Source organism: Neurospora hispaniola (assembly GCF_033458365.1).
Source record: "Neurospora hispaniola strain FGSC 10403 chromosome Unknown B0T23scaffold_4, whole genome shotgun sequence".
Lineage (NCBI taxonomy): Eukaryota > Fungi > Ascomycota > Sordariomycetes > Sordariales > Sordariaceae > Neurospora > Neurospora hispaniola.
Genome location: NW_026944409.1, coordinates 2,130,484 through 2,149,996, shown reverse-complemented (window position 1 = coordinate 2,149,996; position 19,513 = coordinate 2,130,484). Strand labels below are relative to the sequence as shown.

The following is a 19,513-nucleotide window of genomic DNA, read 5'->3' as shown; positions in this document are numbered from 1 at the left end:
AAGCGCCGCCTTCAAGGGAAGTGTGTCGAGAATTGGGAAGATATATCTTCAGGGACCATGCATAGAGTCATCTGCAAAGCTGGCTGCGCGTCATGAGCTTCCACATGTCGACAGACTGGATTCCAAGGCAGTAAACGACTCCTCAAGGATTCGTGAAGGGCCCCAACGTAGAGAGAGAAGTGTGTGATCATGGCTTCAGATGACATAAGGGTATTCCCACCCTTGAATAGCGCATGGGATTTGATTATTGAAGGATTGAGCGCGACTTTGAAGCACACATCGGAGTTGAGGTTGAGTGCACTCTTCAGTCTGTCATTTCCTCAGGCAAATCAGGGCCCGGAAAGCGTTGACCGGCGGGGAGTTTGGGGGAGATGCGGGGTCCTCAGAGCAGCGGTGATCCACAATTCAGGGGTGCTGTGTGCCAAGACAAACAAACTTCCGCATTTGTCGCACATCACCCCCAAACGAGATCTTGCAGGGCCGATGTTCTTCTTTGATAATATTGACGGGGTTTACTACTCGCAACGAGATTTTGGGATCTAAGAGTACCACATGTAGGACAGCATACCTAAGGAGACAGGAGTCAGCCTGTGTGGAATTGAGGCTCCCCCGAGCACACCATCTGTCAACTTCCGTCCCGCTGCGCACTGCACCTTCCCACGCGGCCACGCCTCGGCAATCTCGAATCCTACAAAAAGCGGGGCACAAGAAATTCGAACCGTTGTCATGATACTCCAGATCGTCACATTTTGAGGAAGCACATCAAGTGTTACTCAGGGAAGAGGGCTAAGTAGTAAATACATTTAGGTCTTCAAACCATTCAGGTGATTCTCGAGGGGCTCATTGAGAGACCAGCGGTTCTGTAAGCGAGTGTCTAACCAAACTTTCTCACCATCCCCATTTCTTGTAGACTCCATCAGGTTTCCACTTTTCCAGCATCGCATGTATGGCCGATGCCCGTATACCTACAGTACAATACCTAGAGGTATTTCGTCATCTCCGACTTTCTCCGCTCCTCCTTCCTTCTCCCAAGTATCAGCTCGAAGCTGCATCAGCCCCTCCTTCCACTGCTTGTCCAGGAGGAAAACCCGACTTTTCACAACAGCAAGGGGCGGAAGGTGCAGATGGGAGTTATCACAAGTAACTGTAACGTCCTGTAAAGCCAAGGCATCTGCCCCTCAAGATCACTAGATATCACCACCACACAGTTACAAGAGTCTTTCTACAGTCAAGGTAAAGGTACCTAAGTATGGCAGTACTCAATCACAGTTCTGAAGCGTTATATTTGTTTGCGATCTTCTGGTTCAGATTGAGCATCCAGGCCGGCCTTCGAAATCACAACTTACAAGCTCATGGATGAGTATCCAACTACTACTGAATCATCAGAACGGTGGAAGTAAAGCAACTAATCTCTGTTCCTGTATGTGTATCTCCCATTTTGCTTTCCCCGTCTTTCGGATTCCCAACTGCCCGCCCCGGACGAACATGCACCGAAAAGCTCAATCCTGTACTTGCGCCCATCTAGTCCATGCCAGAATGAGGGCAGTACGCTCAGTTCCGCCGCAGTGATAACAGAGAGCTGACGATTCGTTCTCCTGGCGCAGATAATATTTGGCAAACAGTAGACCCCCAAATAATGTCGATTTCCCCACCACCAAAAGGAGTGAGAAGAAGTTCGCATCCAGCGCCAGCTATCGGTCATAGCAAGAAAAGAAGGAGAAAAGAAAGAAATGATGAAGTAGACGAGAAACCACAATCCATATGCAGATTGACGCCAAAAACCATGCCCGGTGCACACCAACGCCTGTCTGTCATCGCTATGCCATCGCTCTGAAAGCCGTGGGAGCCAAAATCAATCCTCTGCTGCCAGACTCCACGAAAAACTTGATACCATTGTTGCGTTTGTTCTGAGTGGAAGGCCATCCAGACCCAAATCAGAATATTATAGCTCTGCGGATCGGTCAAAAAATTTCATCGGCGATCTCCAATCCCTTTCAGAGCGGCGACGATGGCACCTCGGCCGTGATGTCGTTCAAAATTCGACGCTCCATGTCTTCAATGGTGATTTCCGGACCGCTGTCAAGGAATCGTGCGGTAGCGGTACGAACAGCCTGCATCTCCCTCAGCGCAGCCTGATTGGCTTCCGTGAGACTGTCCGCCTTCGCCTGCAAATGTTGGACCTGGGCCGTGAGGAAGTCATTGGTCCTTTTCATCGACAACATTTCATTCTTGGCCTCGATAAGCTCATTCTGGAGGCGGGCACTCCAGGCTTCAACATCCTCGTCCATCTGTGCGTCCAACTGCATCAACATCGGTGACGACGGCGGCGCCGGCGGAATGCTGTTGTTCTGGATGGCGTTGAGCTTTTTCTGGAGCTTCTTGGCCTGTCTGAGCTTTTCGGCTTCTTTGGCTGCCTCAGCTTGCTTGGCTTGCCTCTCACTTTGCTCTCTAATCTTCTGTCGGCGCTTGGTATTGGCTCGCTTCTGGGTCCTGCTGCGTTTCTCGGCTGCTGGGGCTGCCACGGCCTGGTTGATTGCCTCGGCCTGGCTGGCTTGCTTCTCAGCCTGCTGTCTGGCTTTTTGCCGGCGCAAGGCATCGGCGCGCTTCTGGGTTTTACTACGTTTCTTCTGAAGGGGTTCTGGAGACGGAGAAGCGCTACGAGCTCTCGGCGAAGTGGTGAGCAACTCAGCCAACTCTTTGTAGACGGGCCTTTGATCGAAAGTGAAGGCATCACCACTGGTGTCGACGCCGAAGCCAAAGTCGACCTGGCCGGAGGTGGTGGATTTGGTGGAAGTGTGAGAGGATGGGGAGCCGACACTCATGGCAGCCTCGGAGGTATGGCTGCTACTGGCATGACGGCTTTTCTCGATCTTCTCGGCAACGTCGTTGATAAGCTGCTTGATATTGTTCATCTTAAACGGATCCACATCGTTAAACTGGTTCTGGTCGGCTTTCCGAGTGCGGGAACTCGACCTTGCACGTTTTTTCGAGCTCTCGTTGGAAGAAGCGTCCTCATTGCCCAAGGAGAATCGCTTGCGGCAAACAACCGACACGGGGGCTGACATGGTGAATATTTGACGAGATATTGATACGTGGGAGTTTGGTGGAATCTCGATGCAGAAAAAGGTTTCTGTGTAGCAATGTCACCCTCGAACAGCCTTGTACAGAGCCGGTTTTGCTAGAAGAAGGTTGAGGCTATGGTCAGAGCCGCGGCCGAGGCCTGGTAACGGGTGAGCAATGTTGTGATCAGGGTTGTGGTTGAGGTTCTTGTCAGGGTTTCGGCTCGGCGACGTTGTGAATCGAGCTAGGACCGAGGGTGGTTGAGTGGTGGTGAGGGCGGAGGTTGCCAACCGGGCAGCGCCCTGCTGGTGGTCGTCACTTCGGGACTCACTCAATATGAAGCAGTGCCGTTGCTATTTAAGCTAGGGTCGATAGAGTCGCTGTTTTGTGCTATTCTTGATGGATATGGAGTGGAATATGTGGTCCTGAGCCTGTCAACATAGGAGTTCTTGTGCTGACAAAAAGTTGGGGGACGGTTTTGTTGGTGGTTAGGAGGAAAAAGCAAGGAGGTGCCTTACTTGTGAGGAGGGATTTTATACCGCACGTGAAGATACCAGCTTCTGCAGGCTTCTTTGAGGCTTGCAGGAGGAAAAACTCAATGCCTCGGATGGAAAGGCTGTGCCCAAGTGAATGGGTAGAGTAAGGATGAAAAGGCCAGAGATACGACAAGGTTGGAGACACACCGCTCTCCACGAGCACGAGTTCACTTACCAGCATTCAGGGTTTGTTGGCTACTTGTAGCTGGTTACTCCAGGTCGGCACTTGGAATAGGAAGAGCCATGCAATATTACAACACCATCGAAGGGTGAATATCAGAGGGGCCGCACCGCTGGTTATCCCCTCGCTTTTCCAGCCTACCTGCAAACAGTACATCCCTTTATGCAGTCGAATCAATATCGCCCCACCTGATGTTAGAAAAAGTTACTGTGACGTTCGGCGTCTTCTTGACAATCCTCTCCGGCTTCCCTTCACCGTCCTGGCATGACCCGTTTTTTCCGGCGTTCAGCCACGCCATTGAGTGTCTTTCGGAGTTCCAGATACTCAAGACCATGACCATACCACGACCCAGTGCCTCGCCCATTGTCTTCAAGCCACTCAACCGCGCATGGTGGTCGAAATCCCGAGCACTGCAGTACCCCTCCGTCAACGCGCCTTCAAACTTGCCACCGCTGGGCGAAATGTTGGCATGGATGGGAGCTTTAATATTCGAGCTGTAGGTGACTGGAATCGTTTTTACATCCTAAATGTAGACCCTCCTAATCTCGGTGAGGGCGCCAGTCGTCGAGTTGTCATCTGTAAAGAAGCGGGTGACGACTGTAAACGGCCGGGAGGTGTCAACCTTGTGTTCCTGGCCCTTGCCGTAGAACTCTGGGGCACCAACCAAGCCTGAACGGATTGATTCCGCAACCTTTTCTGGCACACATACCGCTTCCACTCTTCTCTGACTCGTCGCTCTGATCACCGTTGCAAAGGAAAGGGCCTGTTTGATTGCAAGGATGCGAAGTCATGGTCGTGGCGCGCGAGTTGGCTTCCCAGATGTCCATTTCATTGCAGCAAGCGCCGGAGGAATCCAGGTTTACCTGGGCTGCAGAAATGGAGAGTTATAAGGGACGAAAACGGATTGTTTGGATAAAATATGGGATGCTTCTCGCTTACCACGCCATTAACAAAGTCGCTCTTGGGACATGGCGCATCGCAGTACCCAGTCGCATACTTCGCCCCAGCCGGGTTGAGTTTACTCCTCCCCCCGGCAAAATCCATCTCGGACAGGTACAGCGCGCCGTTCATACCGCAACCAATGTTTGACACGTCCACCTGAAAGCTGATTTCCTGATTTAACAAATTGATCGGCTCGTAGTTCTCGCCATCCTCTGCAAGTAGGTACACGCGCGGACTGATACTCCTGTGCTTCCTCCCATCAAAAAGATAGTTGCGTAGCGTCACGGCCGTGTCGCTCGCCAGCACGCCTAAGCTGCCGTACTCTACGCCCTCAAGAATGCAGTTCTTGGCGCAGCTGGCCTCGTCGGGACAGAGCACCTTGTTGGCGGCGGAGCATTCGACGATTTCGCCTTCGGTGTTGTGGAAGGGTCGGTGCCGGGCGTCGGAGACGAGATACGTCTGCTGCGTTTTGCAGCCGCCTGATTCGGTGCATTCTTGGGTGCGGAAACGGGGATGGACTTCAGGTATGCCGGTGTCGATTTGTTGGGCGGTTGCTACTTGTGGAAAGAGTGAGAGAAAAAAGGTGGATAGCAGTAAACTGCTAAGTTTTCGACGGATCATGACTGCTAGTTTGGATGCAAAGTGCATACGCGAGAAATTGACGATGGTGGATGTTCGAGTAACCGCTGAGTGGACTGCGTCGCGTCCTTGAGTGTTGAAGAAGGATTGTTCCTGTGGCGGGAACAAAGGAGCTTGTTTCGGTATGTTGGCACTTGTACTTCTTTGCTTTGGTTGGGACTTGGGGGCAAGAAAGCCTTTGTCTCTCCCCAATGTTTGTATCCTCATGGATCCGGCCCTGATTTCGAGTGTGCTCGTGAACACGTCTCTGCTCTCCACTTTGCTCCTTTTCTTGTTGTCGAAGCTACCTACATGGGCACTAAATCCGTCAATCTCTTGTGTAACAGCTAACTCCAGATATGGGCAACACTGCTGGGGGGGTTTCCCTAGCTAGCAAACTGATCTTTATCACTTCTCCACCCGGACGTGATCTTGGTCCCCTACCCGACCAACGTTTCTCTTCGATATCCGTCAGCTTTTGAATAAGTTCTCCTTCTGTCTCCCCATCCAATTTATCCAAGAACGTCATTGGTACAAATCATCCTGTTCCAGTCGTGAAATATGTCGTAGAAAAACCGTTCCCTCTCTCAGTACGTATCCAGATCAGGTGCTTGACGTCTATCCTTTCCAGCCCTAGCTAGAGAAGTGGATAGGCCGAGGTCGAAATCCCAAAACGTGTATAATATTCGTGTCTTGGTGTGATTTGATTCTTCCCATGTTTGGTCACAATAATCACTCAAAATATTCTCGTCAGCTTCCCTTCTGGGAACTTCGAACTCAGTGCTATGAGAATAGTCCATAACTTCTGAACGGATCTGAGACGAACGTACGGCGTTAGAGATGGTCATGAGTAGATTTCGTTGTTCGTTGTTGAATGAACGGCATTGTCATCTCGTTGGCGCTGAAGGGAACCGACGGGCCGTTGGGCGAGTCGTTGCGGCATAACCTGCCGATCTGACGAGAAAACGCCCGGTCAAACAACGGAGTAACAATTTGCCACGACCGAAGAGCTGTCGGACCCGCCTCATTCGTGCTCATGCAGTTCAGCCATGGATAATTGACGCACCTCGAGTGCATAGGAGGCAGACCTATATCGATGTTCTGTATGTTGCACAGACCAATTTCGCTGGAATTTCGTAATTAATGTGGTTTTCGAGATCTCCACCATGCCACGATCTTTCGCTGTCCAAGGGGTACGTTTGAATTTTAGTAAAAGCATCTGATGGTGTGATACCCTTGGATTGTTTTCCAGATGTCGCTCGTCCCAATGGAGTCACGGTTTGCTTGTAGACTGTTCGACAAACGGTTAATATTTCCAGTTACTTGAGTGATGCATCGGTTTTGGTGCAAGTTGGGCTACGAAGAGCTTGAACGAGCAAAGCACGAACAGAATTCTTGTACATAAAGGCTCTCGATAGCCAGTGTGACACTCAAAGCGTCATCAACGCAGAATCAGCACTCGACCTGATCGCAATTACCATTGACATTCAGCTAAACAGTCCACCCCACTTACATCCTCACACTTTCGAACACGACTTTCACCATGTCCGAAATCACCAAGCAATACGAGAGTGACATCCGCGAGTACGCCCGCGACTCCGACCCCGAGGTCGCCAAGGCTGGCAGGATGGGCGAGTCGTTACTGTGGAAGACATCAGGCAAAAGTTCTCGAGACAGCCTCATATCGTCGATCTACCGTGCAGTGAAGCGCTTGGCGGATGCTGTTGAGTATGGCGGGACTGTTGATATTCCGAAGGCAAAGGAGGACCTTGAGGCAGAGATTTCGAGGGCTTCTTAGATGTAAGCTAGAAGGGTTTGAAGAGGTTCAGGATGAGGAGTTGGGGTTCGTGTGGGAAAGCCCAGTTGCATGTTGCGAGGATCGGAAAACCGCGAAAATGTGCATCAACGGAAGGAGGGAATCAAAAAGTGCTGGAGTTGGCAAGAGGGGAAGCCATGAAGTTTATGCAGACACACAGAAAGAATAAAAGTAACAGGAAGTATTCAGGAGTGATACATTAAGAACTTTGATGATTCTTTCCCATAATTGTGTTGTGTGCGGGCTCCACGTTGGCATGGTCAGCATGGACACAACCGGGACACTCGTGAACAGATGGTACACCAAAATAAAGAATAATATGGCTGAGAGAGTAGGATTCAAGAATTATGCTCTTTTATCTTCTTTGTGGTATTATTATTTTCCTTCACCGTGGTGGCCGTCTGGAATGGTGCGGTCTTTGCCTGTGTTGTTGTCGATAGATGAAAGTGCCGAACTGACCCATTGGATTCTCCCAAAATGTCAAATCACGTTACGTTTTCGGAGATAGCAATGGAAACCTTGCTTATTGCTAAGATGCTGCGATTTCTGTGGGTATGAATTGGTTGGTTTCATACCTTATTCAACTGCTTCATTCGAGGGATGGGTTCAATGGACCATGATCATAGGTACTGCTAGAAGGAATCACTTAGAAAATATGCTCTATGATACAGAAAGCGAACATAAATTCGGTAGCTTTCTTCTCATTTCAGTCTACGCCTGGCCTACAATCAACACTTCACACACAAACCAACCACCAATACATATCGTATTCCTGCACTTGCATCACTGGCACAGACTACTTGAAGGCTCATAGCCCACAGCTCAAAATGCCGGCCGACCCAGCCACCAAACTGCTTACCTGAGCGAGATTGAGAGACCTCGAACGTACAAGAGACGCTGCAGAAGCGAAAGCCCTCGAAGCATACCAAGAGAAAGAAGTTGATGAGGTGCTCAATACTTACAACAAGATATTTGCAGAGCTAGACAAAATAACTACAGCACTAAAAAGCGCTCTCGCGAGAGCCGATGACGACTTGCAGGATCTTGTCTCAGCATGTGAGCGTTCTGGAGAAGTCCGCCAGCAATCTTCTACAAAAGGATGAACAAAGAATAACTGAAAGTGAATCTGACCAGAAGCTGTAGTTGTCACGTATGTATGCAGCTGGGAATAGCATAAGAAACTAAAATAATGACTGCGCCGATTTCCACGCCCTACTCGGAATTTGTTCCGCGCATAGATAGAAATTGCCTCCTGGAGATGCAAAACCCAAAACAACCTAACCTCCCATGCCAAACATCCATCCTCAACCTCCATCATTCCAAATACCTTTGAGCACCCTCTCACGGATATCGTTTTCGAACAACCCCTTCCTTCTATTTGACATCGTTACTATCCGCCTCCTCACCATTTACCTCCTTGTCCTCCTGTGCTTTTCTCCGAATCCTCGCTACCTTGACAGCCTCCTTCTTGAGCAACTTGTCCGCTTCCTTACCCACTTCATCCGCCCACCTCGCGGCTCTAATCTTGATCAAGTTCGCCGAGCGCCGGGTCGAATAATTGATGGGGGCATTCCCCACCACGCCGTTCCTCAGAGTCCCCAAAAGGCTCGCGATAAGCATCATTCCCTCGGCGTTAATAGTCTCGTCGATGTCTTCCGTCAAGTACATCACGAACTTTCTCCTTCCTGGTTCGTTCTGGATCTCAAAGTCGCATAGGGGCTCCTTGACAGGCCGGGAATCTGCCTCTGGAGCGTCTTCTGTGGTAGGTGGATCGATGATGACGAGATCGTCCTTCTCGGGGATGCAAGGCGCGCAGAGAGTTGATGTGGACTTGAGGTTGTTGTAGCTCGTCTTGTTTTGCGTATCGTTTTTGAGTGAAAATTTGTTGAATAGAGGACCGCAGAGAGGGAGAGCCCATGTTGGTGCTGGCATGGGCTGATGATGCTCAACCTCTTTTGAATAGGAAGCGTCCGTTTGGGTCGTCTCGATGGATTTGGTCTCGACTACGTCGGTCGCTTCTTCTTTGGCTGAGGGTTTTGCCCTGAAGAGCTTCCGAAGGTGGGAAAAGAGAGAGAACATCTCGAGGATAATCGACTATCGCAATGTAGCGTAGATATGATCGCAGCAAGAATCGATGTTTTTATGGCAATTTTGGGTATTTCTTTCTACCGTTCTGTGGACATGTGTATCTTGAAGTCCAAGATCCTCAGCGGCGTGTTGCGTGTTGAGAAGTGTGGAAGAGACGGTGGACGGGGAACCCCTACACTATGTATACCATCAATTGTCTCCTTGTTTCCTTCGCTAGCCGACAAGTCGAGGCTCGTTCACGATTCCCAACTGATAAGGTTGGCAGACCTGCGCTTTGTTCGTTCCATTGTTTGTCGGCGGGGTATGTCAAAGGAGGATGCTGCTGCTTGTTGGATCCTGCATATCGCTGTTTGTTTAGTTGGATCCTGCATGTTGCATTGGACTTAACAACGTACCTCGACCGGCAGGTTATACTGTGGCAGCAACATTGCGAAATCGACACTTGAATCTTTCCATGCTTATCGTGAAGCGGTTTTTACACCCAAAGGGTCGATCCAACAGCAGTGTTGGTGCTTGTTTCCCTTTTTGCATCGCCCTTGTCTGAGTCCCAACCGAGCCCATCATGCCTCCCGTTTCCAGTAACTTACATATTTCAACAATAAGTCATGTAAGGATGTGATGTTTTGAGTGCTGTTCGATTGTTTACATTATGCCGAATTCGTACGGTGTGGCCTGCAGGTGCCAGGTCCCCGGCCCTCAAAGACTTGCCGCTTGACATCCACACTTTCCGCATCTGGCAAGCCTTGGATCACAACGCTTTCTGCCTCACATTCGTACTACTACCATAGCCGTGATCATATGATAGGTATTTTTCTTCTTCAGAACAACAAGACCCGCATTGGGCTCAGTCTTCTATGGAACCCAGGTCTTCTTTCTCTGCGCTTCAAGCCCGTCACCGAAGCGAACATATCTCATTCCTTCCTGTAAAATTTCCTTTCTAGCAAACACGTGGGAGTCAAACGTCTGATTTGTGTCCGTGACACGACAAGCATCAACCATCTTTATGCCTTCTTCTCACCTACTTCTTCACCTATTTCCCTAGCTTCATCCTTATAATACCCTTTGCCCAATTCCGAATTATGCTTCTTTAAATTTGCCCCATATGCCAACACGAGCTTGTGCAGGTCTACCATCTGTTTTGCCAACTCGTCTTCCTTCTGTTTTTTTGCCAACTCTTCTTCGATGGCCATCGGTGTCGGGGCAACCGGCTCATTTGCTGCTCTGGCCTCCCGCGTGAGTTTTGTTTTCTTTCCGTGGAAAAACAGTCTGAGGAGTCCAGGGAGGCTTTTATCGATGGACGATACCGCTTCATTAGCAGCTTCAAGACGATTATCCAGCGTTTGTGCTCCTAACGAATAACGGGATTCCACACAACTCTCTGGGTTCGGTTCGGCATCCAAGCCCGATGATGGCTGACAGACAGTCTGGGCCGGCTCGATTTGCGCCTCAAATGGCTTCCGGGCTTCCATGGCAGTTATTATGGTGTCTTCCTGGACAGCTTTAGCTTTCCAAGCTAACTTGAAGGGCGCGCTGGCAACTTCTTGAGGTTTTAGTGGCATTGTTGCTTGGTTACGTCGCTAAAAGCAGTGAGATGGATCTTCGTATTCTCGATATACAAGTACAAGGAGTTTGTGCTCTCTCGCTCAAGATGTGAAAGAGCTCGGAGGTGGTGTCCTGGGTAATGACTGATTCTCGTTGATTATACGGAGAAAGATGCATTTCACATGCTGTGCTCCGTGAATACGAGGTCGAAGGAAGGTGATCTATATACACCTGAAATTCGTAAGGGGATAAGAAGGGCTTCAGCAACCTGGAAGTGTGTAACCGCCCTTATCTGTGATGATACGCCCGATTAGGATGAATCATCAGAATAGGTAGGGTATCATCCTTGTGCACGATCAAGATTCCCATGGTGCTCTTTGTGTCAGTATCCCTTGTTGATTTCGAGACGTGTGTTGGTGCCGCCTGCTGCCCGTGAAGCGGCTACGACACTTCGCTCCGAGTCAAAGAACAAACGAGCCGCAGTTGTAGCAGTAATCTGTTGGGTCAGACAGGACTTATGTCTTTCATATGATGCACTTAGATGCCGGGTCAGTGGCTGACGTTTTAGTCATGCTTCGATCAGCTCCCTGGGGCTTTTACTTGGACCAGATCCATCGTCATCGTAGAATTTGGCTGACGAGCAATCGCTCATTAAGGAAGCGTCATTGTTGCTACATATACCTTTGTAAATATACTCATCAGTTTACCTCCCATCCTCGTAGTCTAGTAACCACCGAACTCTCCTCACAAGAAAACTCGACGAGATGTGCAAAGATGAAAGCAACACAGAGATCAACCATGTCACCAGAAAACATCCGACGTCGGCCACCAAGATTTCACAAAGGCAGACGTGCGACTTCCAAGATCAAGGCAGTGATGGTGGTGTTGGCGGTAGTAATCGTAAAAGTGATAGCGCCAAAACTGTTGGTTCCGTTGGCAACGGTGGGCATTGTAAGGGTTCGACCTTCTGACAAGAAATGACGGACGAGTGGCCACCGCTGGAGGAAAAGAATTAATATCGTTTCAGGTTGTACTATCTCATCATCTCAAACCAAAAAACGATGGTATTACCCCCCTAAGCTCGTATCATGTCTTTTCAGTTCCCTTAGTCTTCCAGTTCCCTCAGTCTATCTACCTAGTCCGCTTCGATCCACCGCCTATCCCAGGTACCCTTCTATCGGAAAGAGATGTAGACCCGTTCCCTTCACTGCCTTGAGCAACGCTTGCATCTTCCGTAGTACAATTTCTTGAAGCAATGGTAGAGAGATACCATTAAATGTCCGCCTAAATCCTAGTCAGCTGTTTGTACATTGGATGAAGCTATACACGAAGATGAACATAAATGTGAAACGCGCACTTCACTGTGGTCTTAAAGGTCTCCGAGTTCCAAGTTTGAGCCAAAATAACTTTTGACTTTCGTCTTCCTCCCTTTTCCTCTTCAGCCTTTCTTCGCGTCGCTTGTCGTCTAACTCGTCCTTGAGCTCCTGCAGCACCTCGGAGCTGGGTATTGAATTTTCCATGTCTGCACCTCGACCTGAAAGGGTAGCATGTGGTTTGCATAGCCCTTCCTGTATCAAGATTTTCAAGACATTCTTGCGAAACTCGCGAGTTTCTTGGCTCATACCGTTGGCATCGTGGCAACGGCTGACCAGCGTCTCCAAGAGTTCTTCGCGAGGATCGCCTTGGATTTCGTTCTCTTCGAAGAAAAAATCCATCAGAATATCGAAAAGCCAACTGTGAAAACGACGGGTCTCCGGATCAACGAGGAGGGACACTAATGTTTCCTCGCTTACAGGAAACAGGTCCTTCTGCGAGACATCCTGGCTGTCAATCGGGTTCTCCATGGTTACTAGCGGGCTGTGCGGTTGTGTACATGTACGGCGTGGTATGGCGAGTGAGAAGCGTTGTCTTTTGCTGTGCGAAGGCATACTAAACACCTCTGAGCGCAATAAATCTCCACTGAGAGGCTCTAAGGGCTTAGCTGGCTATGATGAGTTACCGCGTAATGGAAATCCCGAACGTGTATCGATCTCCTCGGGAAGATGAGCCGAGGGGTCAGAGACAGATATAAGATTTCACGAGCCAGTGCCGACTGCTTCTGCACATTCAACCCACAATGAGCCATTCGAGCGCTTTTACCGCCATCCGTTAAAGGCCGTTGTACCACCAGCGCCGTCCGATTTCCGTGCCGCTGAACAGGGCTCGCAGAGGGTCTTTGTCAAGCCAACAAAGGACTGGCCGTTGGATCTTGGATAGGGAACCTTCCCGTCCTCTCCCGTTTGTCAGCGGCGGAACCGAAGACCTGGTATGCACAACTCGAAAATTCGTAGGTTCAGCGTTCATACAACCAAGTCTAGTGGCAGCAGGTTCAGATCAAAAACTACTTAGCAAACCATCAGTGACAGATTGAACAACACCGAAGCGGATAATCGTTCACCAGGACCATGGCGTCAAATCATCTCACCCTTCATCTTCTTCCTATACTCCATTCCTGTGAACGTTGGACAAATGTACCTGAGCAACAGCGCCAACGCTCGTGACGCCGTCCGCCATCTGTGTGTGAGTCCATCACCGCCCTCAACACCCCTTTATTCCCAATACACCCGTAAACGCGCTGCCGAGGTACGATGCACGCCAAACACCGTTTACACATCCAAGCCACACTCAACCAGTCCGACCTAATCATGCTCGACATCCATTCCAACCCAATCAACGCACCAGAGAGGTATATTCTCAAGCCAACCATTCTTTTGCAAGTTCAAACAAGTCAAAAAGAGACCCCAACGCAACCGACAACAGCCTAAGCAGTATCTCACCTTACCTATCTACACCACGCTCACTACATACCTGTACCTACCTTATCCGAGCCCTACAAAAAGGGCACACAACCGGACACGACCTTTCCATTAAAAAAAAAAGGAAAAAAAAAGGAAAAAACGAAAAAAAAAAACCCCCCAGCAAAACGGGCATGGAAGAAACAACCCCCCCCCCCCCCCCCCCCCCCCCCCCAAAAGCCCCGCCCCGCTTGACGCCCTCGCGTCTATGGTGGTAATCAAGGACTCAGTTTTGAAGAATAACCCGGAGGTGGCAGGGAACCCCACAGCCACTTGAAGGTGACAATTAAAAGACTGAAGGGTTCCAAAGATCAGGCCCCCGAGGAGTCCAGGTAGTGGGTACTATAGCAGTTACTATGTTCGTGAAACATCCGGGCAGAGGATTCGAGTCTGGGTTTGGGTTTGGGCCTAGTTACCACAGCTCGCGTAGTTTGTTGTGCCGTTCGTATGGTCCGTCTAGGTAAGGCAAGAGAGGAAACAGATGGTTGAGCAAGAGATGGTAGACGAGCGACGAGCAGCTTGAATTGGTGTCAGCAACGTGGTGAAATAATCGAGGGAGAGGTTGATGAAAGAGAGACAGACATACCCTGTCTGGATGAGCGAGCAATCACGATATAGAGGAACGAGTGAACAAGTTTATTATCAAAGTAAAGTCGTGCAAAGAAAAGGAAGTGTATCACAAAGTCAGAATTCCAAATTTGACAACGCTTTTCCTCTCCCATTCCGCTATGTAGATAAGTGCTTCTTCCAACCAGCCTTCCAATTATCCCAGCAGCGAATCCTGCTTGAACAATTTCGCTATTCCGTATCATATCTTCGCTTTTTGCCATTATGTATAGCCCGTCATTTTTCCCCTATTTCCACACTACCACACCCCACCATCGTGAACTCGACAGACAAAGATCAGGCAAACCCGAAACCCTGGGCATTCTCCAACGCCATAGCCAGCCTCTCCCTCAACATCTCCTTATCTTTGTACTCCGGTAGCAGAAGGATGCCGTAACACGTATAAGCAGTAGGTAGTCTCGGAGCCTTTTTCTTCTTCTCTTTTGGTGCTTCCTCTTGCTGTTCCCCACTGCCGCTGCGGGTACTGGGACGTCTTGCCCGATGACTAAGAGAGCTTCTTTCGCTCCTCCGTCTTCTGTGTCCATTAGCTGAGGAAGTAGAGGGTCTTTGCGCCGGCGTCGCCGGCTGCGGCGGCGGCGTGTTTTCCTGCTGTTGCTGCCTTGCATCATCCTCGGCGGCGTTGTTATTGTTGGTGGCAGAACCTTCAGGAGCCTCCTGGGCCTGAGCTTGGGCCCGAGCCCGAGCATGGTTCTCGCCACTATCTTCAATAACGACCTCGCCACGACGAACCCCGTCGTCCTCCTCTTCCTCTTGCTCATGCTGCCCCCAGAAATCCTCCTCTTCGGAAGTATACTCATCAGTGCTATATTCACCTTGCACTTCCCACCCCTCGTCCGTAGTATATGGCTCTTCATCTTCTTCATCTTCATCATCCACATCAGTGTAATCCTCCTTACCGTTCCTCTGAAGGGTAAAAACCAGATTCTTGACGCCTCCGACCGGCAATCTGTCGCTGGCCGTGACGAACTCCAGCAGCCGCCTCTTCATCTTATCGTCGTACTTCTTCACAATGCTCCAGAAATCGCGGACCGTTCGGTGGGATGCGTCCCAGTCTACGTAGCGCGTGTACCGCTGGAGTTCGGCGATGTCGATCTCCTGTACACCTTCGACTAGGGATTGCAGGAGCGAAGGGGTGAGCAGTGACAGGGACTTGGGGTGGAGACAAGTGCGGAAGCCGCGCGCAAAGGCCTCGAATTGGGGGCGGACGGATACATCGGTCAGGTAACGGATGTAATCAGACACGAACTGCTCGCGGTTGGCAGCTGTGACGAGTGGTGCTTCTTCTTCAAGTGGGAGGGCAGAGGCGGAAGACGAGGCGTCACTGAGTCTTCGAAACGCAGGGGAGAATTGAGGCCAGGGTTCTTCCCGAGAGAAGGCGTCCGTTTCGGCGGCCGACTTGCCGCTGCGAGAGGAAATGGGCGGAGGCGGAGGAGTCATGAGCTTCGTCACTTGTTCGCCGAAGCTCTCAACCGAGAACTCGTAAGTGCGTGCAAACACATCTTCGACCGAACCACCCATCTCCTTTTCATCCCAGTCGAGGAGCATGGTTAGCCCGCTGACTAGATCTGGCCAGCCGTCTGCGATATGGTCGAGGTCGGTAACGGGTTCGCCAAGGAGTTTGGCGTAAAGCGCCTTGGGGAAGGTGACTGGAAGGGTGAGGCCATTGTAGACGGCTAGAGACATGAGCAGTCCGATAAGCTCAAACTTCCATTCCTCTACTACGGACCCAGGCTGGAACCATGTCATCTTGGTTCTCTCGTCTACCGTGAACGCACCATAGTCAGGGTTCAAGGCCTCTGCCATCGCCAGGCGGAAGAACTCCTGCTGGACACCACCAGAGTCGAAACCTTCTTCGCCAGCACGCTCACCGAGATGGATCTTGAGCGGCCGCATGATTTCCCGCTCCTCGCGCCGCCACAGCTGGTCGAAAGCATCCCTAATAACCCTATTGCGTCTGATTTCTAGGACAAGGTACTTGGAACTGGCAACCTTGAGCTTGTCCATGATAACCCGTTTATGGTGCTCATTCATCGGGCTCGATCTACCCATATAGACCTCGAACCTCTCCTGGATTGAGGCCGACTGCTCGTAATAGCGGTTCATGCGTGAAAGGTTGATGGCTCGGAAGAAGCCCACTAGCGTATTGCTGTCGAACAGGTAAGGGAAATCTAGCAAGTGCAGCTTCTTGCGGGTAGACGCGTGCGCGAGCCAGCCAACTGGCGCTTCCACTACGTCTAATCGATCGGCAAAGTACTTGGAGTGAAACTGGACGTCGCGGAGTAGGAGGTCCTCCCGTTTCTTGTCTATCGTTGAAGGGAAACGTCAGTATTGTGGACAAGCTATCAAGAATTGGTCAGGAAATAACATACGCATAGTATCGATGAGGGCCAGGGCACCACCAAAGGGCCCATCTCCAGGCACCTCGGGGTTACCATCCCACTCTTTGATCATCACAGCTCTTGCCCAGTCCAGCAAAAGAATAGGAACGCGCGTTTCATGAACGGTGCGGTCCAAAAAGGGAAAGTTGAGGATGTACAAGGCATCCTCGTTCAAATAATCCAGTTGCGAGAATAGGGGTGTAAGCACGTCATGTTCTTTGGTATCATCGTCTGCAGAGTTGGACCTCTTCAGCTCATCAAAATAACGACGTGTGGGGATGGCTGCAAGAACCCGTTTCGCAAGACGAAGGGCCAGTTCGTCAGAGAAAGCATCCTCGTACTGGAGACACAGATCAGTGGGTTGAGAGGCTGGCGAGCCACTGCCAGCAAATATCAGACCGTGCGCCCTTATTCTCGACATGTCATATAGCTGTCTATCGTCATTCACCAAAGGGGCCGCAGCGACCAAGGCGTGTAGACAAATGGACAAAAGCCGACCAGCCTCCTCGTTTGACAGTGCCTTCTCGGACTTGGGAAAAAGCTTTGTGGTTCGCGAACGAAGAGACTGGAGCGTCTTTGGCGGAGCGAACAGACTGGCAGCAGCCATCCACAGACTATGGAAGACTAGGGTGGGGCAAATTCGTGTCATGCGTAGCATGCAATACCACAGCGTTTTCGAATCGTAGAGTTGCCCGTTTGTGGTGAAAGATCGGATAGCTTGATGTGGATCACTCAACACATGGAAGAGAGATTGCTCCACAAACAGCTTCCATTCCAGTTTCATGTTGGGTGAACGAGCGCGTTTGGGTTCAATCTTCCTTTCCAGCTCCTTACGTTGATCCGCGTATCCCTTGTGGAACTTGGTCACTGCTCGTGGTTCCAGGATGTGGCTTTCGGCGGTGCCATCCTCCTGTATCACATCGCACACAAAGTCGACGACCCGGGGATCGAGCCTTGACAAAGTCTGAGGCAGTATGTGATCATCCTCGGAATCGGATTCGATCTCAACTGCTCGTTTTCCCCCTTGAACGCCAGCAGCCCCGGACTTGGAGGTCACTTTTGACGGATGACTCGGTTCGTTGCTTTTGGACCCATCCAATTGCCCGCGAATGCCAGCCTTGGGTCTCAGATCGGCAGACTTGGGAGGCATCTTCTCTAAACTGACATGGTCAAAGTAACCGGCCGACGAAAGCTGGGAGATGGGACGTGTGAGTGACGAGCCAGCTGCCTTGAGACCTCGCAATCCTTTGTCTGCGGTACCGTTGGGGCGAGTATCCGTGGTGAAATGGTCAATCGATAGTTTGCGCTTAGGCTTTGGGCCGGATGGTGCCCGAACTCTTGCACTCGAGTTCCGGCGGTGGCCATTAGGGCGATGTGGTTGTTGGCTTGGCTGTTCGCTTGCTGGTCTGACCTCCTTCACTGTCGTTTTCTCATTGTCCTCGTTTTGCTTCCATTCGCCATTCGTTTCTGCATCCTTGGGCCTGTCCTCCTTAAGAGGAGCGGGCGGTACGACTTGTCCAGCGCCCAATTGTTGACTTGACGACCCGCTCTTTGAGGCTTTTGGCGCTCCAGCCTGGCCATTTAGTGGAAGTGCCGGCTCGCTTGCTTCGTAAGCTTTTGCAAGTCGCGACATCTCTTCCATGGCAGCCGGGGTGAGCCACTCCATCATCTTGAAAGCAACGGTCCCAAATACATTTGCGGCGAAGGATCGGTAATCTTTGCTTGTCGGCCTCTCTATCACCCTGAAACCTGGCCCGTCCTTCTCTGCATGCTGAGTTGGGCTTTTCGGCCGTTCCTTGTCCTTCCCACTGTCATTATTTGGTGTCTTGTTTCCTTTCCCGCCTCCTGTATTCTTGGATAAACTTGCGTCGCCAGCAACACTGGGCCCCTTTGTGGAAAATGCTTTCGGAGCTGGCGAGAAACGAAGTGAGTTGAGAGCGGCCGGTGGTGCCTTGGGTAATCGCAAACCAGGACATAGTCCATTCTCAGGATTGTCCTGACTCGCCAGGTAAATGGCCAAGGTCCTCGCGCTCGTGGTATTGTATCGTCGGATGGGTGCTCGGCCAGCAAGCCTCCTACGGCAGGTGAAGCATGTTGGCGTTGTACAGTTTTCGTTACCGCAGCCCTCGCGGAGTTGGAAAATGAACTTTTGGACTAGAAGCTGGAAGTTGTGTCTTCGACTAGCCTTGTGAACAGCGTAGACTTTCCTGGGATTGTCAATCTCCTCCACCAACTCCCTCAACTCCTCCGGGGCATCCCATGGTAGTCTGGCAAAGCGCGCTTCCTCCCACAGGCCGGCCAGAACGTCTAACTCGGGGCTGCTGTTATGGGTAGCATCGGCTGGGCGGAGAGTATCTCGAGTCATGACATCAACTGGCGGCGTGATTTGGCGTCGGGCAGGGAAAGCGAAGTGTCGCGATAGCAATGTATAAAGTGTGACGGGATGCGATATGATATGATGCGATCGTTTGCGATGCGAACGAGTACGTCGGCGCAACGAAAGCAGCAGCTCAAGGGTCGGATGGAAGCATGGGGAGGTCCAGTCGAGATTGGTGTCGGGACAATCGGCGTTTATTCCGTCGTAAGTCGCCGCGCTTTCGGTGCCGTAGGTTCGTACGAGGCGATGGAGGAAATAAGTATTGTATAGCAATATCGTGGAAGTGGGAAGCAGCCGCCAGAGTGGAAGTTGGAGCAAGTCCGAGACCAGGAAAACCCCGGAGAATGGAATGTCGATTGAATCCGGGCAAGGCTGAAGATCGAACGATGGATATTGGATGCGCCGCCAGTGCTGGGGGGTCATCAAGTGCACAATGCCCCTGTTCCCTTGGTGGTGTCGCCTGGGGTCGCTGCTGCTGGCTGCTGCTGCTACCGTTGAACGGAGCCAAGGGGAT

General features: G+C 50.9%; 6 protein-coding genes across 6 annotated transcripts; 1 reads left to right on the top strand and 5 right to left on the bottom strand.

The window, feature by feature from the left end:
• Positions 1-1,994: 1,994 nt before the first annotated feature.
• Positions 1,995-3,065, bottom strand: B0T23DRAFT_442127 (uncharacterized protein; the record flags this gene model as incomplete). Its single annotated transcript, XM_062840807.1, has 1 exon — positions 1,995-3,065. The coding sequence occupies one exon, from the start codon at positions 3,063-3,065 to the stop codon at positions 1,995-1,997; it is 1,071 nt and encodes a 356-aa protein (XP_062692952.1).
• Positions 3,066-3,937: 872 nt separating this feature from the next.
• B0T23DRAFT_404554 (glycoside hydrolase) lies at positions 3,938-5,340 on the bottom strand (the record flags this gene model as incomplete). The annotated part of the gene is made up of 3 exons (XM_062838917.1): positions 3,938-4,281; positions 4,442-4,588; positions 4,746-5,340. The coding sequence occupies 3 exons, from the start codon at positions 5,338-5,340 to the stop codon at positions 3,938-3,940; spliced, it is 1,086 nt and encodes a 361-aa protein (XP_062692951.1).
• Positions 5,341-6,433: 1,093 nt separating this feature from the next.
• B0T23DRAFT_428760 (uncharacterized protein) lies at positions 6,434-7,135 on the top strand (the record flags this gene model as incomplete). Its single annotated transcript, XM_062840156.1, has 2 exons — positions 6,434-6,440; positions 6,837-7,135. The coding sequence occupies 2 exons, from the start codon at positions 6,434-6,436 to the stop codon at positions 7,133-7,135; spliced, it is 306 nt and encodes a 101-aa protein (XP_062692950.1).
• Positions 7,136-8,527: 1,392 nt separating this feature from the next.
• On the bottom strand, positions 8,528-10,710 carry B0T23DRAFT_317781 (uncharacterized protein; the record flags this gene model as incomplete). Its single annotated transcript, XM_062835022.1, has 5 exons — positions 8,528-9,247; positions 9,637-9,689; positions 9,966-10,005; positions 10,103-10,204; positions 10,264-10,710. The coding sequence occupies 5 exons, from the start codon at positions 10,708-10,710 to the stop codon at positions 8,528-8,530; spliced, it is 1,362 nt and encodes a 453-aa protein (XP_062692949.1).
• Positions 10,711-12,141: 1,431 nt separating this feature from the next.
• B0T23DRAFT_395844 (uncharacterized protein) lies at positions 12,142-12,627 on the bottom strand (the record flags this gene model as incomplete). Its single annotated transcript, XM_062838216.1, has 1 exon — positions 12,142-12,627. The coding sequence occupies one exon, from the start codon at positions 12,625-12,627 to the stop codon at positions 12,142-12,144; it is 486 nt and encodes a 161-aa protein (XP_062692948.1).
• Positions 12,628-14,520: 1,893 nt separating this feature from the next.
• On the bottom strand, positions 14,521-18,987 carry B0T23DRAFT_316227 (uncharacterized protein; the record flags this gene model as incomplete). Its single annotated transcript, XM_062834920.1, has 2 exons — positions 14,521-16,547; positions 16,614-18,987. The coding sequence occupies 2 exons, from the start codon at positions 18,985-18,987 to the stop codon at positions 14,521-14,523; spliced, it is 4,401 nt and encodes a 1,466-aa protein (XP_062692947.1).
• Positions 18,988-19,513: the final 526 nt, after the last annotated feature.